General features: G+C 48.6%; 1 protein-coding gene across 1 annotated transcript in view; it reads left to right on the top strand.

Moving 5' to 3' along the window:
• Positions 1–13535, top strand: part of mbtd1 (mbt domain containing 1) — a 75472-nt gene extending 61937 nt beyond the window's left edge. Inside the window, exons 16-17 of the mRNA XM_063030687.1 lie at positions 7249–7333; positions 11400–13535. Of these exons, the coding sequence (XP_062886757.1) occupies positions 7249–7286 (38 nt within the window). The 3' untranslated portion in view covers positions 7287–7333; positions 11400–13535. The remainder of the gene's footprint in view (positions 1–7248; positions 7334–11399) is intronic.
• The last annotated feature ends 3001 nt before the right edge of the window (positions 13536–16536 follow it).

The following is a 16536-nucleotide window of genomic DNA, read 5'->3' as shown; positions in this document are numbered from 1 at the left end:
ACCCGTGTGTCCGGTCACCCTACCGACCCGTGTGACCGGCCACCCTACCGACCCGTGTGTCCGGTCACCCTACCGACCCGTGTGTCCAATCACCCTACCGACCCACGTGACCGGCCACCCTACCGACCCGTGTGTCCGGTCACCCTACCGACCCGTGTGTCCAATGACCCTACCGACCCGTGTGTCCGGTCACCCTACCGACCCGCGTGTCCAATCACCCTACCGACCCGCGTGTCCGGCCACCCTACCGACCCGCGTGTCCGGCCACCCTACCGACCCGCGTGACCGGCCACCCTACCGACCCGCGTGTCCAATTACCCTACCGACCCGCGTGTCCGGTCACCCTACCGACCCGTGTGTCCAATGACCCTACCGACCCGTGTGTCCGGTCACCCTACCGACCCGTGTGTCCAATGACCCTACCGACCCGTGTGTCCGGTCACCCTACCGACCCGTGTGTCTTTGGACTGTGGGAGGAAATGAGAGCACCCCGAGGAAACCAACACTGCCGTCTGCACCCTCTTTTGTTCCTTTGTTTTTAAACAAAGAAACAGTAGTTTCATGTTAGCACGACTAGTAATGGTTGTTTATTTACAGTTAGTCTTGCCATATAGCACGTTTGCTTGAATTTGTAAATTCCAATACAGAATCAAAATCGAGTTTATTATCACTGAACTGTGTTTTGTGGAAGGAGTACAATATATTATAAATTATAATAAGAAATGTCTATAATATAATAAGCAATGGAAAAAAGAGAGCGAAAATATTGAGGAAGTGTTAATGGATTCATTGTCCATTCAGAAATCTGATGGCAGAGGGGAAGAAGCTGTTCCTAAGAAGTTGAGCGTGTGTCTTCACGCTCCTGTACTTCTTCCCCGATGGTAGCAATGAGAAGAGGGCATGCCCTGGGTGATGGGGTTCCTTTTTGAGGCATTGTCTGCTGAAGATGTCCTCAGTGCTGGGGAGGCTAGTGTCCATGATGCAGCTGGCAGAGTTCCCAGGTGGGATTGAAAGTCATTTCTGTGTTTGTTTCATGTCTCTGGACACCTGGAGCAGTAACTGGGGCCCTGTACTGGCACCCATTCACTGTCCCGACGTCAACAACAATGTGTAGGCTCACAGAGATTGTTCTTCCATGAAGCCCCAGCTTCCTCAGGTACAGTACTTGTTTTGGGGTGCAGTGATGGTGGGCAGTCAGGCATCTCTGACTCGCTGCAGGTTATTGGATCTCGGTTACAGTCTCCCCTGCTAGTCTGTCCTATGTAGCAGGATTGCTGTCAGTGGGTGTCCTCCTCGCTCTGAACCTGTCCTGGTGCCAGTCTGCTTTCTCCACCTGGATTAGGATCTGATCTGAACCTGTCCCGGTGTCAGTCTGCTTTCTCCACCTGGATTAGGATCTGATCTGAACCTGTCCTGGTGTCAGTCTGCTTTCTCCTCCTGGATTAGGATCTGATCTGAACCTGTCCTGGTGCCAGTCTGCTTTCTCCACCTGGATTAGGATCTGATCTGAACCTGTCCCGGTGTCAGTCTGCTTTCTCCACCTGGATTAGGATCTGATCTGAACCTGTCCCAGTGTCAGTCTGCTTTCTCCACCTGGATTAGGATCTGATGCAAACAACTGAGCGCTTCTGCATGAAACCCGCACAAAATGCTGGAGGAACTCAGCAAGCCAGACAGCATCTATGGAGAGGAATAAACTGTTCCTTTACCAGTGCTCCAGAGTCTCTGCACGAAACATCGACTGTTTATTCCCCTCGATAGATACTCCTTGACTTGTTGAGTTCCTCCACATTTTGTATGTGATACTGTGGATTTCCAATATCCGTAGAGTCTCATTGATTTAATCATTGGATTCTTTCAGTGTCCCCATGTATTTTTTAAAACAGTCTCTTGTGTGTGAATGGACACAGAGTTCTGGCTAGTTGGCTGTCTGTGCAAAAAGCAGGCATTGGTTGCATTCTGATGTTTGAACAGAATATATTGAATATGTTGTTGTTGTTCGTCCTTCGTAGTCGAAGATGACCATGGCTTCAAAGTCAAATGGGAGATTGGTGGCTGTGGGTCCGGAGGTGACTGATGAGGCCAATCCGGGCCCTGAAGGCTCGCCCACATGTGGGACACGAGTGGGTGGGTGCTGTCGTGGGAGTGGATGCTGCTCGGGCCTTGCGCACAGCACGCTTTCGTTGCGCCTCGATGATGCGCCTGACTTCAGCTGCACGGGCTCCTGTGGTGATCTTGCTGCGCCAAGTTGGACGGTCGAGGGCAAGCGTCTCCCACGTGTTGATGTCGACACCCAGGCCTTTGAGGGACGCTTTGAGGCAGTCTTTGTAATGTTTCTTCTGCCCCCCGACTGAGCGCTTGCCCTGACACAGTTCTCCTTACAGCAGCTGCTTAGGCAATCGGCTGTCTGGCATTCTGACCACATGTCCAGCCCACCTGGCTTGGGCTTTCAGCAGGAGGGTGTAGACGCTGCAGAGCCCAGCTCGTTCCAGGATTTCCGTGTCGGGGACTTTGTCCTGCCACCTGATGTGGAGGAATCTGCGGAGACAGCTCAGGTAAAAGTGGGTGAGCTGTTTGGCGTGTCTGCTGTAGACAGTCCAGGTCTCGCTGGCGTAAAGGAGGGTGGTAAGGACCACTGCACAGTAGACCTTCAGCTTGGTGGTAAGGCTGAGTCCTCTCCGCTCCCAGACGTTCTCACGGAGTCTCCCAAAGGCGACGCTGGCTTTGGCAATCCTGTTGTTGACCTCAGCGTCTATGTTCACTGCGCGAGAGAGTATGCTGCCCAGGTAGGTGAAGTTGTCGGCTGCCTGGAGGTTCTGGCCCTTCACCGTGATGCGCGGCTCCTGGTATGGCTTTCCTGGGGCAGGCTGGTACATAACTTCGGTCTTTTTGGTGCTGATAGTGAGACGGAAGTTGTCGCAGGCTTGTGAGAAGCAGTCGATTTCACGCTGCATCTCCTGCTCTGTGCTGGCGTTGCGTGCGCGGTCATCAGCAAACAAGAAGTCTCTGATGACAGTCTCTCGCACCTTTGTAACTGCCTGCAGGCACCTAAGGTTGAACAACCTGCGGTCAGTCCTGTACCTGACGTGGATTCCTTCTTCGTAGTTACGGAAGGCATCTGTCAGCATGGCAGTGAATAACATACTGAACAGAGTCGGGGCAAGAACGTAGCCTTGTTTGACGCCATTTGTCACTGGGAAGGCCTCCGACTCGTCACCGTCATTCAGAACTTTCACCATCATACCGCCGTGGAACTGCTGGACGATTGTGATGAACTTGCTGGGGCAGCCAAACTTCTCCATGATCTTCCACAAGCCTTCTCTGCTGACCGTATCGAAAGCCTTGGTTAGATCGACAAAGGTCATGAAGAGGTCGCTGTGTTGCTCCTGGCATTTTTCCTGGAGTTGGTGCACAGCAAAAATCATGTCCGCGGTCCCACGTTCAGCACGGAAGCTGCACTGGCTTTCTGGGAGCAGACCTTGCTCAAGATGTTGGAGAAGGCAGTTGAGCAGGACACGGGCCAGAATCTTCCCCGCAATGGACAAGAGGGAGTTGCCTCGGTGGTTGTCGCAAGACTGGCGGTTGCCTTTCCTCTTGTAGATGTGGACTATGCTGGCATCTTTCAGCTGTTGCGGGACCTGTCCCTTTTTCCACATGGACTGGAAGGGTACAGTCAGCTTTTGCATCATGACAGGGCCTCCTGCTTTGTATACCTCAGCAGGGATTGCATCGGGTCTTGGCGCTTTGCCACAGGAGAGTTGCTTCACTGCCTTCCTGACTTCATCTACTGTGGGGAGGGTGTCAAGGTTCTTGTTCATCTCCACCTGGGGCAGGCAGGCAATGGCCTCGTCATTGATGTCGGCAGGGCGGTTAAGGACGTTGTTAAAGTGCTTAGCCCACCGATCCAGAATCTGCTTCTTCTCTGTCAGCAGCTGCGTCTCATCTGCGTTGAGGAGGGGTGAGGAGCCGGAGGACTGGGGTCCGCATACAGCCTTAAGCGCATCGTAGAAGCGCTTTATGTCGTGGCTGTCTGCATAGCCCTGGATTTCATCGGCCTTCTTGCTGAACCGGCTGTCCTGCATCTCGCGAAGTTTTTTCTGCACCTTTCTTCTTGCGTTGGTACAGGCATCTTTCTTGGCTAGCGACGTGGGGTCGTTCTGATGTGCTCTGTAATGTTGATGTTTCTCCGTTAGTAATGCCTGTATTTCTTCATCATTCTCATCGAACCAGTCTTGGTTTCTTCGGGTTGCCGGTCCGAGATGTTCGAGAACGGTAGTGTAGACAGCGTCTCTGAAGGCCGTCCACTGTTCCTCAACGCTGGTCCCGTCTTCCTGTGGTGTGTCTGGCAGTCTGCCTTCAAGGTCATCGACGAATTCTTCTGCAACCCTGCTGCTTTTCAGCTTGGAGACATTCAGCCTCTTTGCAGTCTTCTGCCCTTGGGGTCTTCTCATGGGCAGAATGCGAAGCCCGAACTTGGACACAATGAGGCGGTGGTCGGTCCAGCAGTCGGCACCACACATGGCTCTCGTCACTCTGACATCCATCCTGTCCCTCTTCCTGGTGATGATGTAGTCAATCAGATGCCAGTGCTTCGAGCGTGGGTGCATCCATGACGTCTTCTTACGGGTGGGTAAGCGGAACAGGGTGTTGGTGAGGACAAGGTTGTGTGTGGCATGTCTTGAGGAGCCGAAGGCCGTTGTTGTTACACTTGCCAGTGCCGTGTCTCCCAATGATCCCTTCCCAGGTTTGGTAGTCTGTCCCTACTCTGGCATTGAAGTCCCCGAGAACGATGAGCTTCTCTGACTGTGGGATTGCTGAGATGAGGGCATCGAGTTCTTCATAGAACTTGTCTTTAATGTCATCTGGGTTGGTCATGGTGGGAGCGTAGGCACTAATCAGCGTAGCACTCTTCCTGTTTGCAAGTGGGAGCTGAAATGTCATCAGGCGGTCGTTGATGCTCTCTGGGTGCTTGGTGAGTCTACGGGCGAGGTTAGAATTGATGGCAAATCCCACGCCTGCTTCTCATCGTTCAGCGCTGCTGCGACCGCTCCAGAAGAACGTGTATCCACCACTACGTTCAGTCAGCTGGCCCTTGTCTGCTAGGCGCGTTTCGCTGAGAGCTGCTATGTCCACGTTGTAGCAAACTAGCTCTTTTACAACCAGTGCAGTTCTTCTCTCTGGTCTGTCTGCCTTGATGTTATCTCGCAGAGTTCTCACGTTCCATGTGCCAAGGTTGAGCACCATCACTTTCTTCTTCACTGTTGTAGGTCGACCGCTATGAGGGATCCCCACCAGCCGCGGTAAGCTGGCCAGGGTGAAGTGAAGCAGACTATGTTTGAGGCACCTTTTCCAGCCCCTTCCTCCATGGAGGTGAGCAGAGCGATCCTAAAGAGGGCTGCTCAGACACCCAGGGGGCTGCCGAACTCAACTGCTGCTTCGGTCCAGTAGAGAGCGACCCTACGCCCTGGGCCGCCTGTGCGCAGGTTTGTGACTACAGCTTCCAGTGTCTCCGTACCTGCTGCTTCGCCACTCCCCCATCGCCACAGGACTTTAGGTTGCGCCTTGGGTTTGAAGTCAGGACTTGTGCTTGACTTGGATTAAAGTGAGGGAGAGTTGCTCAGGTCATCAGCCTCACTCTCTCGTCCCAGCCTATCTGGACCCAGTGGCAAGACATAGTCGAGATGGCTGGAGGTAGGTCAGGATGCAGTGGATGGCCAGTAGTGTTCTGTGTGCCTCACTGTGCCCTCTTAGCGCTCCACGATGCATTGCTGAGAATCGCCTTTCTGCCCGTTGAACCAGTGATGGTTTCTTCTGCCTGCTCCACCATTGGGATGATCACCTTGGTTACTGGCCTATGGAAGTGGGTTCGCAGCTCGCCGCTGCGCTGGCCGTACCAGGCGGCGGCGGTCGCGACGAGCGGCAGGCCAGCTCCAGGCCTCAGGCCTCGCCTCCTTCGCTGCCTCGCACTGGCTGCAGGCCGCCGACGGTGCGGTGGCGGCGGGCGGCCCGGGGCTAGGCCCCAGCCTCGCCCTCACCAAGAGGCAGCATCAGGGTAAGCACCTGCTGGGCCCGCAGCTGGTTGTTTTTTGTGCTGATTTCACCTTCAGCCTGCGGGCTAGAGCCCACACTGAGCGTGCCATGTAGGCATCCCTTGCACACCGAGTGCAAGCAGGGTTTGAATATATTTCAGCTGCTTGCTAACCAATCCCCTTAGGAAACAGTGTGGTGAATCTGACACCAGTTTCTACCTGATATTCCTCTCCCTTGCTCTGTGAGACTGGGTTTGTTTGCTGAACTTGGCAATTAGCTTGCAGACGTTTCATCACTAGGCATCCAAGGTGGCATCCTCAGTGTGTAGTTGTTGGTGTTTCGCTGTGGGAGTGCTTGTGGTTATGTAGCCTAACCCAGTTCACTTACCTTCGTCCTGATTGCCCCTTCAGTTGACCTTTGAGTTTTATTGGTTTATGTTTCTTTAGCTCTTAGGGGTTCATAGATGAGGTCTATTTCGATATGTTTGTTTACAGAGTTATCAGAAGAGAATCACACTTCTGAAAATTCTCGTGCCTGCTTCTTGTTTGCCTGCGCCAGGACCTCTGCGGTGTCCCAGTCAAAGTGGTGTCCTCCATGGTCTCTGGGTACCGAGATCAGCGGCAGTGGATGTGTCTCTGTACCGCCAGTTTGTGTTCCCGTAAACGAGTTGGGAGTTTCCGTCCTGGCTAGCTGGGTTTGTTGCCTGAGCTGCTGGTGCTGGTGTGAGCACTGGCCCTCGGGACCAGTGTGAGGCTCGCACCTAAACCGTGCTAATGCTGCCTGGATTGCTGCTCCTGCAGGCCCCAGTGAAAGATCAGCTTTATTTGTCACACCTCCAGTGCAGTGCGTCAACAACCAACACAGTCTGGGTATGTGCTGAGGCCAGTCGCCAATTACTATCCCTAACCTGTACATCTTTGGAATGTGGGAGGAAACGAGAGCACCCAGAGGAAACCCACATAGTCACAGGGAGAAAGTATAAACTCCTTATAGACAGCAGAAGGAATTGTACCCCACTCACTGTTGTGTAATAGGGTTAATCTGTGTGTTATGGTAGCGGGTTACCTACTCGGTGTCTTGGCTCCAGTGAGTGGGTCAGCATTGGGTGGTCTTTGTACAGCGGCATGACACTAGCAGAGTGGGTGGGTTATTCTAGTGCTGCTTTCCACCATTAAGGGGACGTGGTGTGTTGACCTTTCGTATCTCTGTGTATTTCAGCCAGTAGCAGCAAACACCGCGACATCATCATCTGGTGACCAAGGTCTGTTGGCATCTCTCAACTGCGTTTACTGTTAGCCACCAGGTGAGTGCAAAGCCCTGAAGGTGCCCAGATTAGAGCAACACACACAAAATACAAGAGGGATTCAGCAGGTCGGGCAGCATCTATGGAGGGGAATGAAATGTTGATGTTTTGGGCCAAGACCCTTCATCAGGACTGAAAAGGAAGGGGGCAGAAGCCAGAATAAGATGGTGTGTGATGGGGAAGGAGTACAAGCTGGCAGGTGATAGATGAGACCAGGCGATAGGAAGGTGGGTGGGTGGCTGATGGAGGAAGGGATGAAGTAAGATGGGGGTAAGACTAAAGGGCTGAAGAAGGACTCTGGTAGGAGAAGAGAGTGGACCATGGGAGAAAGGGAAGGAGGATTGGCACCAGAGCAGACGATGGGCAGGTGAAGTGAAGGGGTGAGAGGGGAGTAAAATGAGTGATGGAGTGCACAGCCAATGACTTTTGTCCCAGGGCGGAAATGACTATTACATGGCGACATAATTTTAAGGTGATTGGGGGGGGAATAGGAAAGGTTTCTTTTTACACGGAGTGGTGGGTGAATGGGACACACTACCGGGGTGGTGGTTGAGGCAGGTTTCAGAGACTCTTAGGTAGACACACGGATGATAGAAAAATGAAGAGCTATGTGGGAGGGAAGGGTTAGATTGATCTTCGAGTAGGTTAAAAGTTGGCATAATGTTGTTGGCCAAAGGGGATGTAATGTTCTGTGTTGTAGTGGATTGCGCAGCCAATCAGTAGCCTCACCTGACACACTTTGCAATCCATCTTCACAGTTACCCCGGGGACGGAGAGGAGTGCACGTTGTGGTTGTGTGAAAGGTCTCTGAGAGTACTGGGATTTTGTGTGTATATGTATATATGTATGTATGTATGTATGCATATGTACACACACATGCACACTCCCCTCCAAACAGGGAAAGAGAACAAGGTATAGAGTGCAACACACACAAAAGTTGCTGGTGAAGGCAGCAGGCCAAGCAGCATCTCTAGGAAGAGGTACAGTGCATGATTATATGCTTCCTGACACTTTAGCCAGAGGATGGTGAATCTGCGGAATTCATTGCCACAGGTGGCTGTGGAGGCTAAGTCATGAGGTATATTTAAATCGGAGATTGATAGATTCTTGATTAGTCAAAGCGTCAGTTAAGGGAAGAAGGCAGGAAAATGGGATTAAGAGGGAAAATAAATCATTCATGATTGAGAGGTGGAGCAAACTCAATGGGCCGAATGGCCTAATTATGTTCCTATGTCTTGTGGTCTTGTACTGTCCGAGGGGAATAGCCCCAATCTATCCACATAAATAAAGGTCCCCGTCTCCAGAATCATTTTAGCAAATATGTGCACGTTCAGAATAACTTTATTAGCAAAGCACTTGTATGTCACAACGTACAGCCCTGAGAATCATTTTCTTGTGGAACATATTCGATAAGTTCAGATTAATAACCATAACGGAATCAGTGAAAGACTGCACTAACTTGGGTGTTTAACCAGTGTGCAAAAAACAACAAAAAACAATAAACTCTGCAAATACAAAAAGAAAGTAGTAGTAGTAGTAACAAACAAACAAACAAACAATAAATATTGTTAACGTGAGATAATCCTTGAAAGTGAGTCCATAGGTTGTGGGAACAGTTGAGTGATGGGGCAGGTGAAGCTGAGTGAAGTTAACCTCTTTGGTTCAAGAGCCTGATGGTTGAGGGGTAATAACTGTTTCTGAACCTGGGGATGTGAGTATTGAGGCTCCTGGACCTTCCTGACGGCAGCAGTGAGAAGAGAGCATGACCTGGATGGTGGGGTCCTTGATGGATACTGCTTTCCTGCAAAAGCATTTCATGTAAATGTGCCCAATGGTAGGGAAGGCTTTACCTGTGATGTACTGGGCCATATGCACTACTTCTTGTCTGGTTTTCCGTTCAAAGGCATTGGTGTTTCCAAAGCCTTCATATCTGTCTTTAAGTGTGGTGCCATGAACTAGACGCAATACTGTAGTCACGGCTGAACCAGCATGTCATAAAGGTTCATCACTACTTTCTAATTGTACTTTATGCCTCAATTTGTCAAGCTCACATCTCTTGTGTTCCTGCTATTTAACCTCCCTGCTGTTCATACCTCATTTATTCTCCAAACTTCGATCTTGTAACACACATATACAAAGTTAATGTAAATTTATTTTCAAGGTACATATAAATTTTAATGTAGCACAGAGTCGGCCCTTCTGGCCCTTTGAGCTACGCGCACCCCAGCATCCCCCGATTTAACCCTAATCTAATTGCAGGACAATTAACAATGACCATTTAACCAGCCCAGTAGGTCTTTGGACTGTGGGAGGAAACTGGAGCACCCGGGGAAAACTCTCACATTCCACGGGAGAACGTACAGAGACTCCTCGCAGAATGGTGCTGGAATTGAACTCTGAACTCCGGAACGCCCCGGGCTGTATTGGCGTTGCGCTATCGGCTACGCTACCGTCGTGCCATGAGGAACCGTGAGATTCCTTTTCTTGTGGGCAACTCAAAGAGTTTCCCATTGAACCCCTGTTACTTTATTTTTAAAAAATACATCAAATGATTTGGACATGATTTGCTTTTAACAGATCCCTGCTGGCTTTTCCTTGTCAATCAAGAGCCCATTCTGTCCCTAATTATTGTGCCTTTTCCATTCCTGAGGTGGCTATTGTGTTTATCCCTATTCCTGGAATGAACATTTACAACTTTCCGGCCCACGGGCACCATCCCTGAATCTGTAGATGGGTGAACGATTAAGGGCAGGGTCTCTGCAGGGTCTTTTATACTTCCCTCTGCAACCAAAGGTCTGCCTCCTCTGGATCAAGTGATTTACGTGTCTCTCCCTAAGCTTCCTACCATAATACAATACTCAGTCTTAAACTTCATCAGGCGACAATTGAGCCAGAAGAGGAGGAAGTCAGCTTCTGCAGTACTAAGCCACTTTTGATCCTGATTTGCAGCAGAGCCTGTTATGACCCCTCACGCTACCCTTTTATTTGTGGCCTACGGATCAATTCAGTTGTACAGAAGATAACAGATTCTTGTAATCACAATGGATATGAGGTCCAATCTGCAGGTAGCAACTCTCCATACAGCCATAAGATATAAGAGCAGAAGTAGGCCATCTGGCCCGTTGAGTCTGCTCTGCCATTCCATCATGACTGATTTATTATCCCTCTCAACCCCACTCTCCTACCTTTACCCTGTAACCCTTATGAATCAAGAACCTCTCAACATCCACTTTAAATATCCTCAATAACATGACTTACACAGCCGTCTGTGGCAGTGAATTCCACAGATTCGCCATCCTCTGGCTAAAGAAATTCCTCCTCATCTTGTTCTAAAGGGACGTCCTTCTATTCTGAGGCTGTGCCCTCTGGTCCTAGACTCTTCCGGTTTTAGGAACATCCTCTCCACATCCACTCTATCTCGGTCTTTCAGTATTCAGTAGGGTTCAGTTTCTTACACGGTCTTTCTGGTCTCTCCATGCTGCTTGCAGCATTGGACTTGTTCCCAAGCCTTGTCCTTTGCTGTGACCAAGCTTGGTACACTCATCACAGAGTACTGCCACAGGAATGCGGCCTGTGTTATCAAGGACCTTCACCATCCAGACCGTGCTCTCTTCTCACCACTGCCGTTAGAAAGGAGGTACAGGAACCTTAAGACCCACACCCACCAGGTTCAGGAACAGTTTTTATCCTACAGCCATCAGGCTCCTGAAGCAGTGTGGATAACTTCACTCACCTCAACTCTGAACTGATTCCACAACCTACAGACCCACTTTCAAGGACTTGACAGCTTGTGCTCTCAAAATTATTTACTCTTGTATTATTTACATAATTTGCCTTCTTTTACACATTGGTTGTTTATCAGTCTTTATGTATGGTTTTTCATAAGTTCTATTGTATTTATTTCAATTTAAATGAATCTCAAGATTATACATGGTGTCATATACGTACTTTGATAGGAAGTTCGCTTTGAATGTTGGTAGATGATGACTGGAGCACTGAGAGGAGAGTGTTGTTGTACAGTATTAGATGAGAAAAGTTGACACTTCTGTTGTCTTTCTCTCTGCAGTGAGTACAAGGTGAATTTTCTGGATATCGCCAAGATATGACACTGGGCCAGAATACGAGCCAACTCAGCCTGGTCGAAGACACAGAGCAGCCTCTGAGCTTGTATCAAGCAAGAATGCTTGACTGATGCTCCTTTGAACTGCTGGTTTGCTGACACAGGAGCTACCTACCGCAGAGTGTGATTACGAGGCTGTTCAGCACATTTCACTGTACATTTTCGACAGTTGTGGTTCTGGGAGGATGATCAAAGACTGGAGATTCTCTCTTGGACTTTATTGTATATTGTACTTGAAGTTTTTTTGGCCTGGTTTGGTTTGGGTTGGGGGGTGGGTAGGAAAGAAGAATGGCTGATTTAATTCTTTAACTAAGTTTGGTGAACAGCTCGCCTGTGGACGCTCTGTTACATATCCAGGTGAAGTTATGTTAACTTCCCATCGTCCTGCAGCCTCCATTGATGCCGTACGCCAGGCAGTAACAGCTTGTTTTCTCATCTGGGATTGAACTTGGTTTAAATATAAATTTCAGAAACCAGAGGAAACCCTCCCGGCCTGTTTGCAATGGCCCTCTGGACCAGCAGTCTCTCAGGGAGTTGCTGTCTGTCCTCTGTGTGACTGAGTGAGTGAGTGAGAGAGAGAGCGCAGTGTGTGAGTGCATGTATGCATAGAGGCTGCAGCCAGTTCTCAATCTCTGAGCCAGCAGATTGTGTTTGCAGGCAGTCTGAGCCCTGCAAGGACTGACCGATGTTTGTTAAATTGTAATTGTGGCTTCCAGAGTCTGCCTTGTACTCACTCTCACTGTACAGGCTTGTGTGCGTATCCTTGTTTTGGAATGCTGTTTAATTTAACGCTAATGAGTTCCGGGAGTGAGTACAGGTACGGTGCTAAAAGGAGTGTCTGAGGCATCCCAATGGCCTCCTGTGTTAGAACTTAAACACCTCATCTCTTCTGCTTTAATTGGATTTGTATCGTTTGCAGTGGGAAAGTTTTCCACAGAAGGCAGCCCCGGTGGGGGGTGTGGATCTTCAGATTTTCATTGTGCGGGGGGAAGGAGACGACTGGCCTGTGATTAGGAGCGTCAGTGATGCCCGACTCCGCCATGGTGATGTGCTGGCCCTGGCTCAGTCGGGGAGGCAGAGTGGGCTAGCCGTTTGCCTGATGCTTGCTGTTTGACCTCCTCTGTTCAATAAAGGCTAGTCACTTTCACATTGCCTTTTGGAGCCAGCCCTGGCCCTTCTTGTATGCACAGAAGTAACAAAATGTGGAAGAATCCAGCTTGTTACCTTCCCAGGGAAAAGAAATGGAGGATCCCCTGCCTTAGTCATGGGGTTATTTACAGAGCTACTAGACTGTACGGACCCTGCCCTGTCAGAGTCCTGATGGAGTTGTGTATTGTTAGTATGGTGCATATTGGGTATTACTTTAAAATGTTCTCTTTTTTTTCCCCTCTAACTTCATCTGTCCAGCTTGTGCAGGTAGATTTGCATGGGGGAGATGGGCTAGGTGCATTTCAGCACTGAAAGGGGCTGGATGTCCAACTCACTTGGCAGAGCTGGGCACGAGGCTTGGACCCCAGCGCTGAGAACCCTCTCTCGGCAACAACTTGCACCTCATCCACGTTCTCTTTGGTGGCAGTTCACTCAACTTCCCAGAACATAGAAGAAAAGCCCTTTGTGTGGCTTTCCCGAAATGAGTGATGGTGTGAGTTCACATTGTACCATTTTGGTGACCTCTCCTTTAGAGTGATTTATAATTTTAGCCTCTCCCAACCTGTTTGCAGCCCTAATTGACAGAACCAGTTTGTATCGGCCAGTTCCTGACACCGTCTGTTCTCTTGGTTACCCTACTTTCAGTCCTCAGTGTAGGTAGTAATAGCAGGTAAAGTGGAATTGCAAGGTCGCTGCCTGTTTAATGTCCTGCCATCGTGAGTCCACCCTCACCAGATCACCAGCGTTCCCAGTTCTGGTCTTGTGCACACCTCCCTTGGTGATACCTGCTCCTTTTTTCAGAGTGCAAGTTTTCTAGGATCGCACAGGTCCCCTCCGAGGACACCCAGGCAGCACTAACAGCGTCAGCTCACTCTGATTTTTGTAATATGGTGCTACGTGAATCTTTAATATGAATCATCTTTTTCTTATTGAAATGGGTGGGGTGGGTGGGAGAGATTTTGGGAAAAAAAACTGTGATTTGATTCAGGAAAATCGATTCCCTTCCTGCTGTCGAGTCATACAAATTTTGATAGAATTGAAAAAGGGAAAAGTAAAAAAATAATATTCATAGTACCTAGAAAATCTTTTGCTGCTCCTGCTGACACATGGAGAAGGGCAGCGATGTAGCTAATGGTGGGATTTGTACATGTTTTCTCTATGTATTTTGATAATCTGACCTGGTTATTGTACAAACGTAACCTTTCCTTTTTACTTGGTACAGTGGCTGTTGACAAGTTGTCCAGTTTTTGGCATCTCTGTCCCAACAGAACATGTTTTTCCCCAGAGGAAATCTTTTCACTAAACATTCAATGCATTAGTCACAGATTTGTGTACAAATGAGAATCATTCACTAAATGGCCATTTTTTTACACTTAATAAAAGGTTTAAATGCTTGCGAGCCGCTCTTCATTCTGCCGCATGTGATGTTTATGGATCTGTGTTCTGTTGCCCAGAGACTCTAGGCTGCACTTCTACTCCATAAACCTTTGGAAAAAGTGAGTTCCTCTCAAAGTGGAACAGTGCAGTCACTTTGTTGTGTCGACCTCTTAACCCACTCAAAGATCAATTTAACCCTTCCTTTCCACATAGCCCCCCATTTTTCTATCATCCATGTGCCTATCTAAGAGTCTCTTAAATGTCCCTAATGTATCTGTCTCTACCACCACCCCTGGCAGTGTGGTCCACACACCCACTACTTTCTGTAAATATTCTCCTAAACTGTCCTCCAATCAGCTTAAAATTATGTCGCCCTCATATTAACCATTTCTGCTGTGGGGAAAGATTCTCTGGCTGTCCACTCAATCTGTGCCTCTTATCATCTTGTACACCTCTATCAAATCACTTGTCATTCTCCTTTGCTCCAAAGGAAAAATACTTGGCCTGTCATCACGAGATATGCATCTGGGTAAATCTCCTTCTAAACATCCTTCCTATAATGAGGTGATCAGAGCTGAGTACTATACTCCTTGTGGTCTAACCAAGGTTTTATAGAGCTGCAGCATTCTGAAACATAAGAACATAAAAATGTAAGAAATCGTAGCAGGAGTCGGCCATTTGGCCCATCGAGCTGCTCTGCCATTCAATAAGATCGTGGCTGATCTGACCATGGACTCATCTCCACCTACCTGCCTTTTCCCCATAAACCCTAATTCCCCATCTATGCAAAAATCTATCCAACCTTGTCTTAAATATATTTACTGAGCTAGGCTCCACTGCTTCTCTGGGCAGAGAATTCCACAGATTCACCACCCTTTGGGGAAAGTAGTTTCTCCTCAACTCTGTCCTACATCTATTCCCCCAAAACTTGAGGCTATGGCCCCTAGTTCAAATCTGACCTATCAATGGAAACAACTTTCCTGCCTCTATCTTATCTATCCCTTTCATCATTTTATGTTTCTATAAGATCTCTCATTCTTCTGAATTCCAGTGAGTACAGTCCCAGGTGACTCAATTTCTCCTCATAGTCTAACCCCCTCATCTCTGGAATCAACCTGGTCAACCTCCAAAGCCAGTATATTCTTCCCCAAGTGAGGAGACCAGAACTGCACACAGTACTCCAGGTGCGGCCTCACCAGTACCCTGTACAGTTGCAGCATAACCTCCCTGCTCTTGAATTCAATCCCTTTAGCAATGAAGGCCAACATTCCATTTTCCTTCTTGAAAGTCTGCTGCACCTGCAAACCAACCTTTTGTGACTCATGCACAAGCACTCCCAAGTCCCTCTGCATAGCAGCAAGCTGCAATTTTTTACCATTTAAATAATAATCTGTTCTTTTATTTTTCCTTCCAAATTGGATGACCTCGTATTTACTAACATTGTACTCCATCTGCCAGACCCCTGCCCACTCACTTAACCTATCTATATCTCTCTGCAGACTCTCCATATCTTCTGCACAATTTGCTTTTCCACTCAATTTAGTATCATCAGTAAACTTAAATACACTACACTCGGTCCCCTCTTGCAGATCGTTAATGTGTATCATGAACAGTTGTGGGTCCAGCACTGACCCCTGTGGCACACTGCTCACCACTGATTGCCAACCAGAGTAACACCATATATCCCAACTCTCTGCTTTCTATCAGTTAACCAACCCTCTATCCGTGCTAATACACCACCATACATCAACTCGATGCATCCTTATCTTGTGGGTAATGCGGCACCTTTCTTTTAAAAAATAAAGTTTATCATATAATTATCTTTCTCCAAAAGATTTTTTTCCCTCTCCCTCTTCTAAGCATTCCTTTTATCTTAATTATTTGCACTGATTTTAAAGTTCCCGTGTGAATCAGTACTTTCTATTTGAGTGTGCCTTTTCAATTGGGGGTGACTTCCAGCCGTCCAATGATGGTTGTTCTGAGATGTCAACGTGGGACCACCGACTGAATGGAGATGATTGCAGGTGGGTGGTTTGTTGGGCATTGTTCTTCTTTGTGCTTCTGATACAGTTCTCAATTGTCCATGCCTTCCCAGATCCCCTGTTTCTGCAAAATGCTGGACAGGCCGCATCTTTGGACGGGAATAAGCAGGTGATGTTTCAGGCTGAGAGCTGATGAAGGGTCATCCAACATTTTGTGTGTTGTTCAAGATTTCCAACATCTGCAGAAGCTCCTGTGTTCGAAATGGATAAGGAGCATAAACACATTCCATAGGACCAGAATTAGGCCATTGAGCCCATCGAATCTGCTGCACCATTTGTTTTCCCTCAACCCCATTCTCCAAGTAACCTTTGACACCCTTACTACCTTGACCACCACTTTAAATATACCTGTAATGTATGGCTGTCTTTCTTTTAGAGCAATGAACCCACCCCCCCCCAGCACTATGTATTGATCTGTAGTCTACACAGGCACATTGTTCTCGCTCACTCCCCTCCCCATCTCCCTCTACCCCCAAACCCTTCTCCACCTTCTACCCCCAAACCCTTCTCCACCT

This window comes from Mobula hypostoma, chromosome 22 (genome assembly GCF_963921235.1).
Source record: "Mobula hypostoma chromosome 22, sMobHyp1.1, whole genome shotgun sequence".
In the NCBI taxonomy this organism is placed as follows: Eukaryota; Metazoa; Chordata; class Chondrichthyes; order Myliobatiformes; family Myliobatidae; genus Mobula; species Mobula hypostoma.
This window is presented reverse-complemented; position numbering and strand designations above follow the sequence as displayed.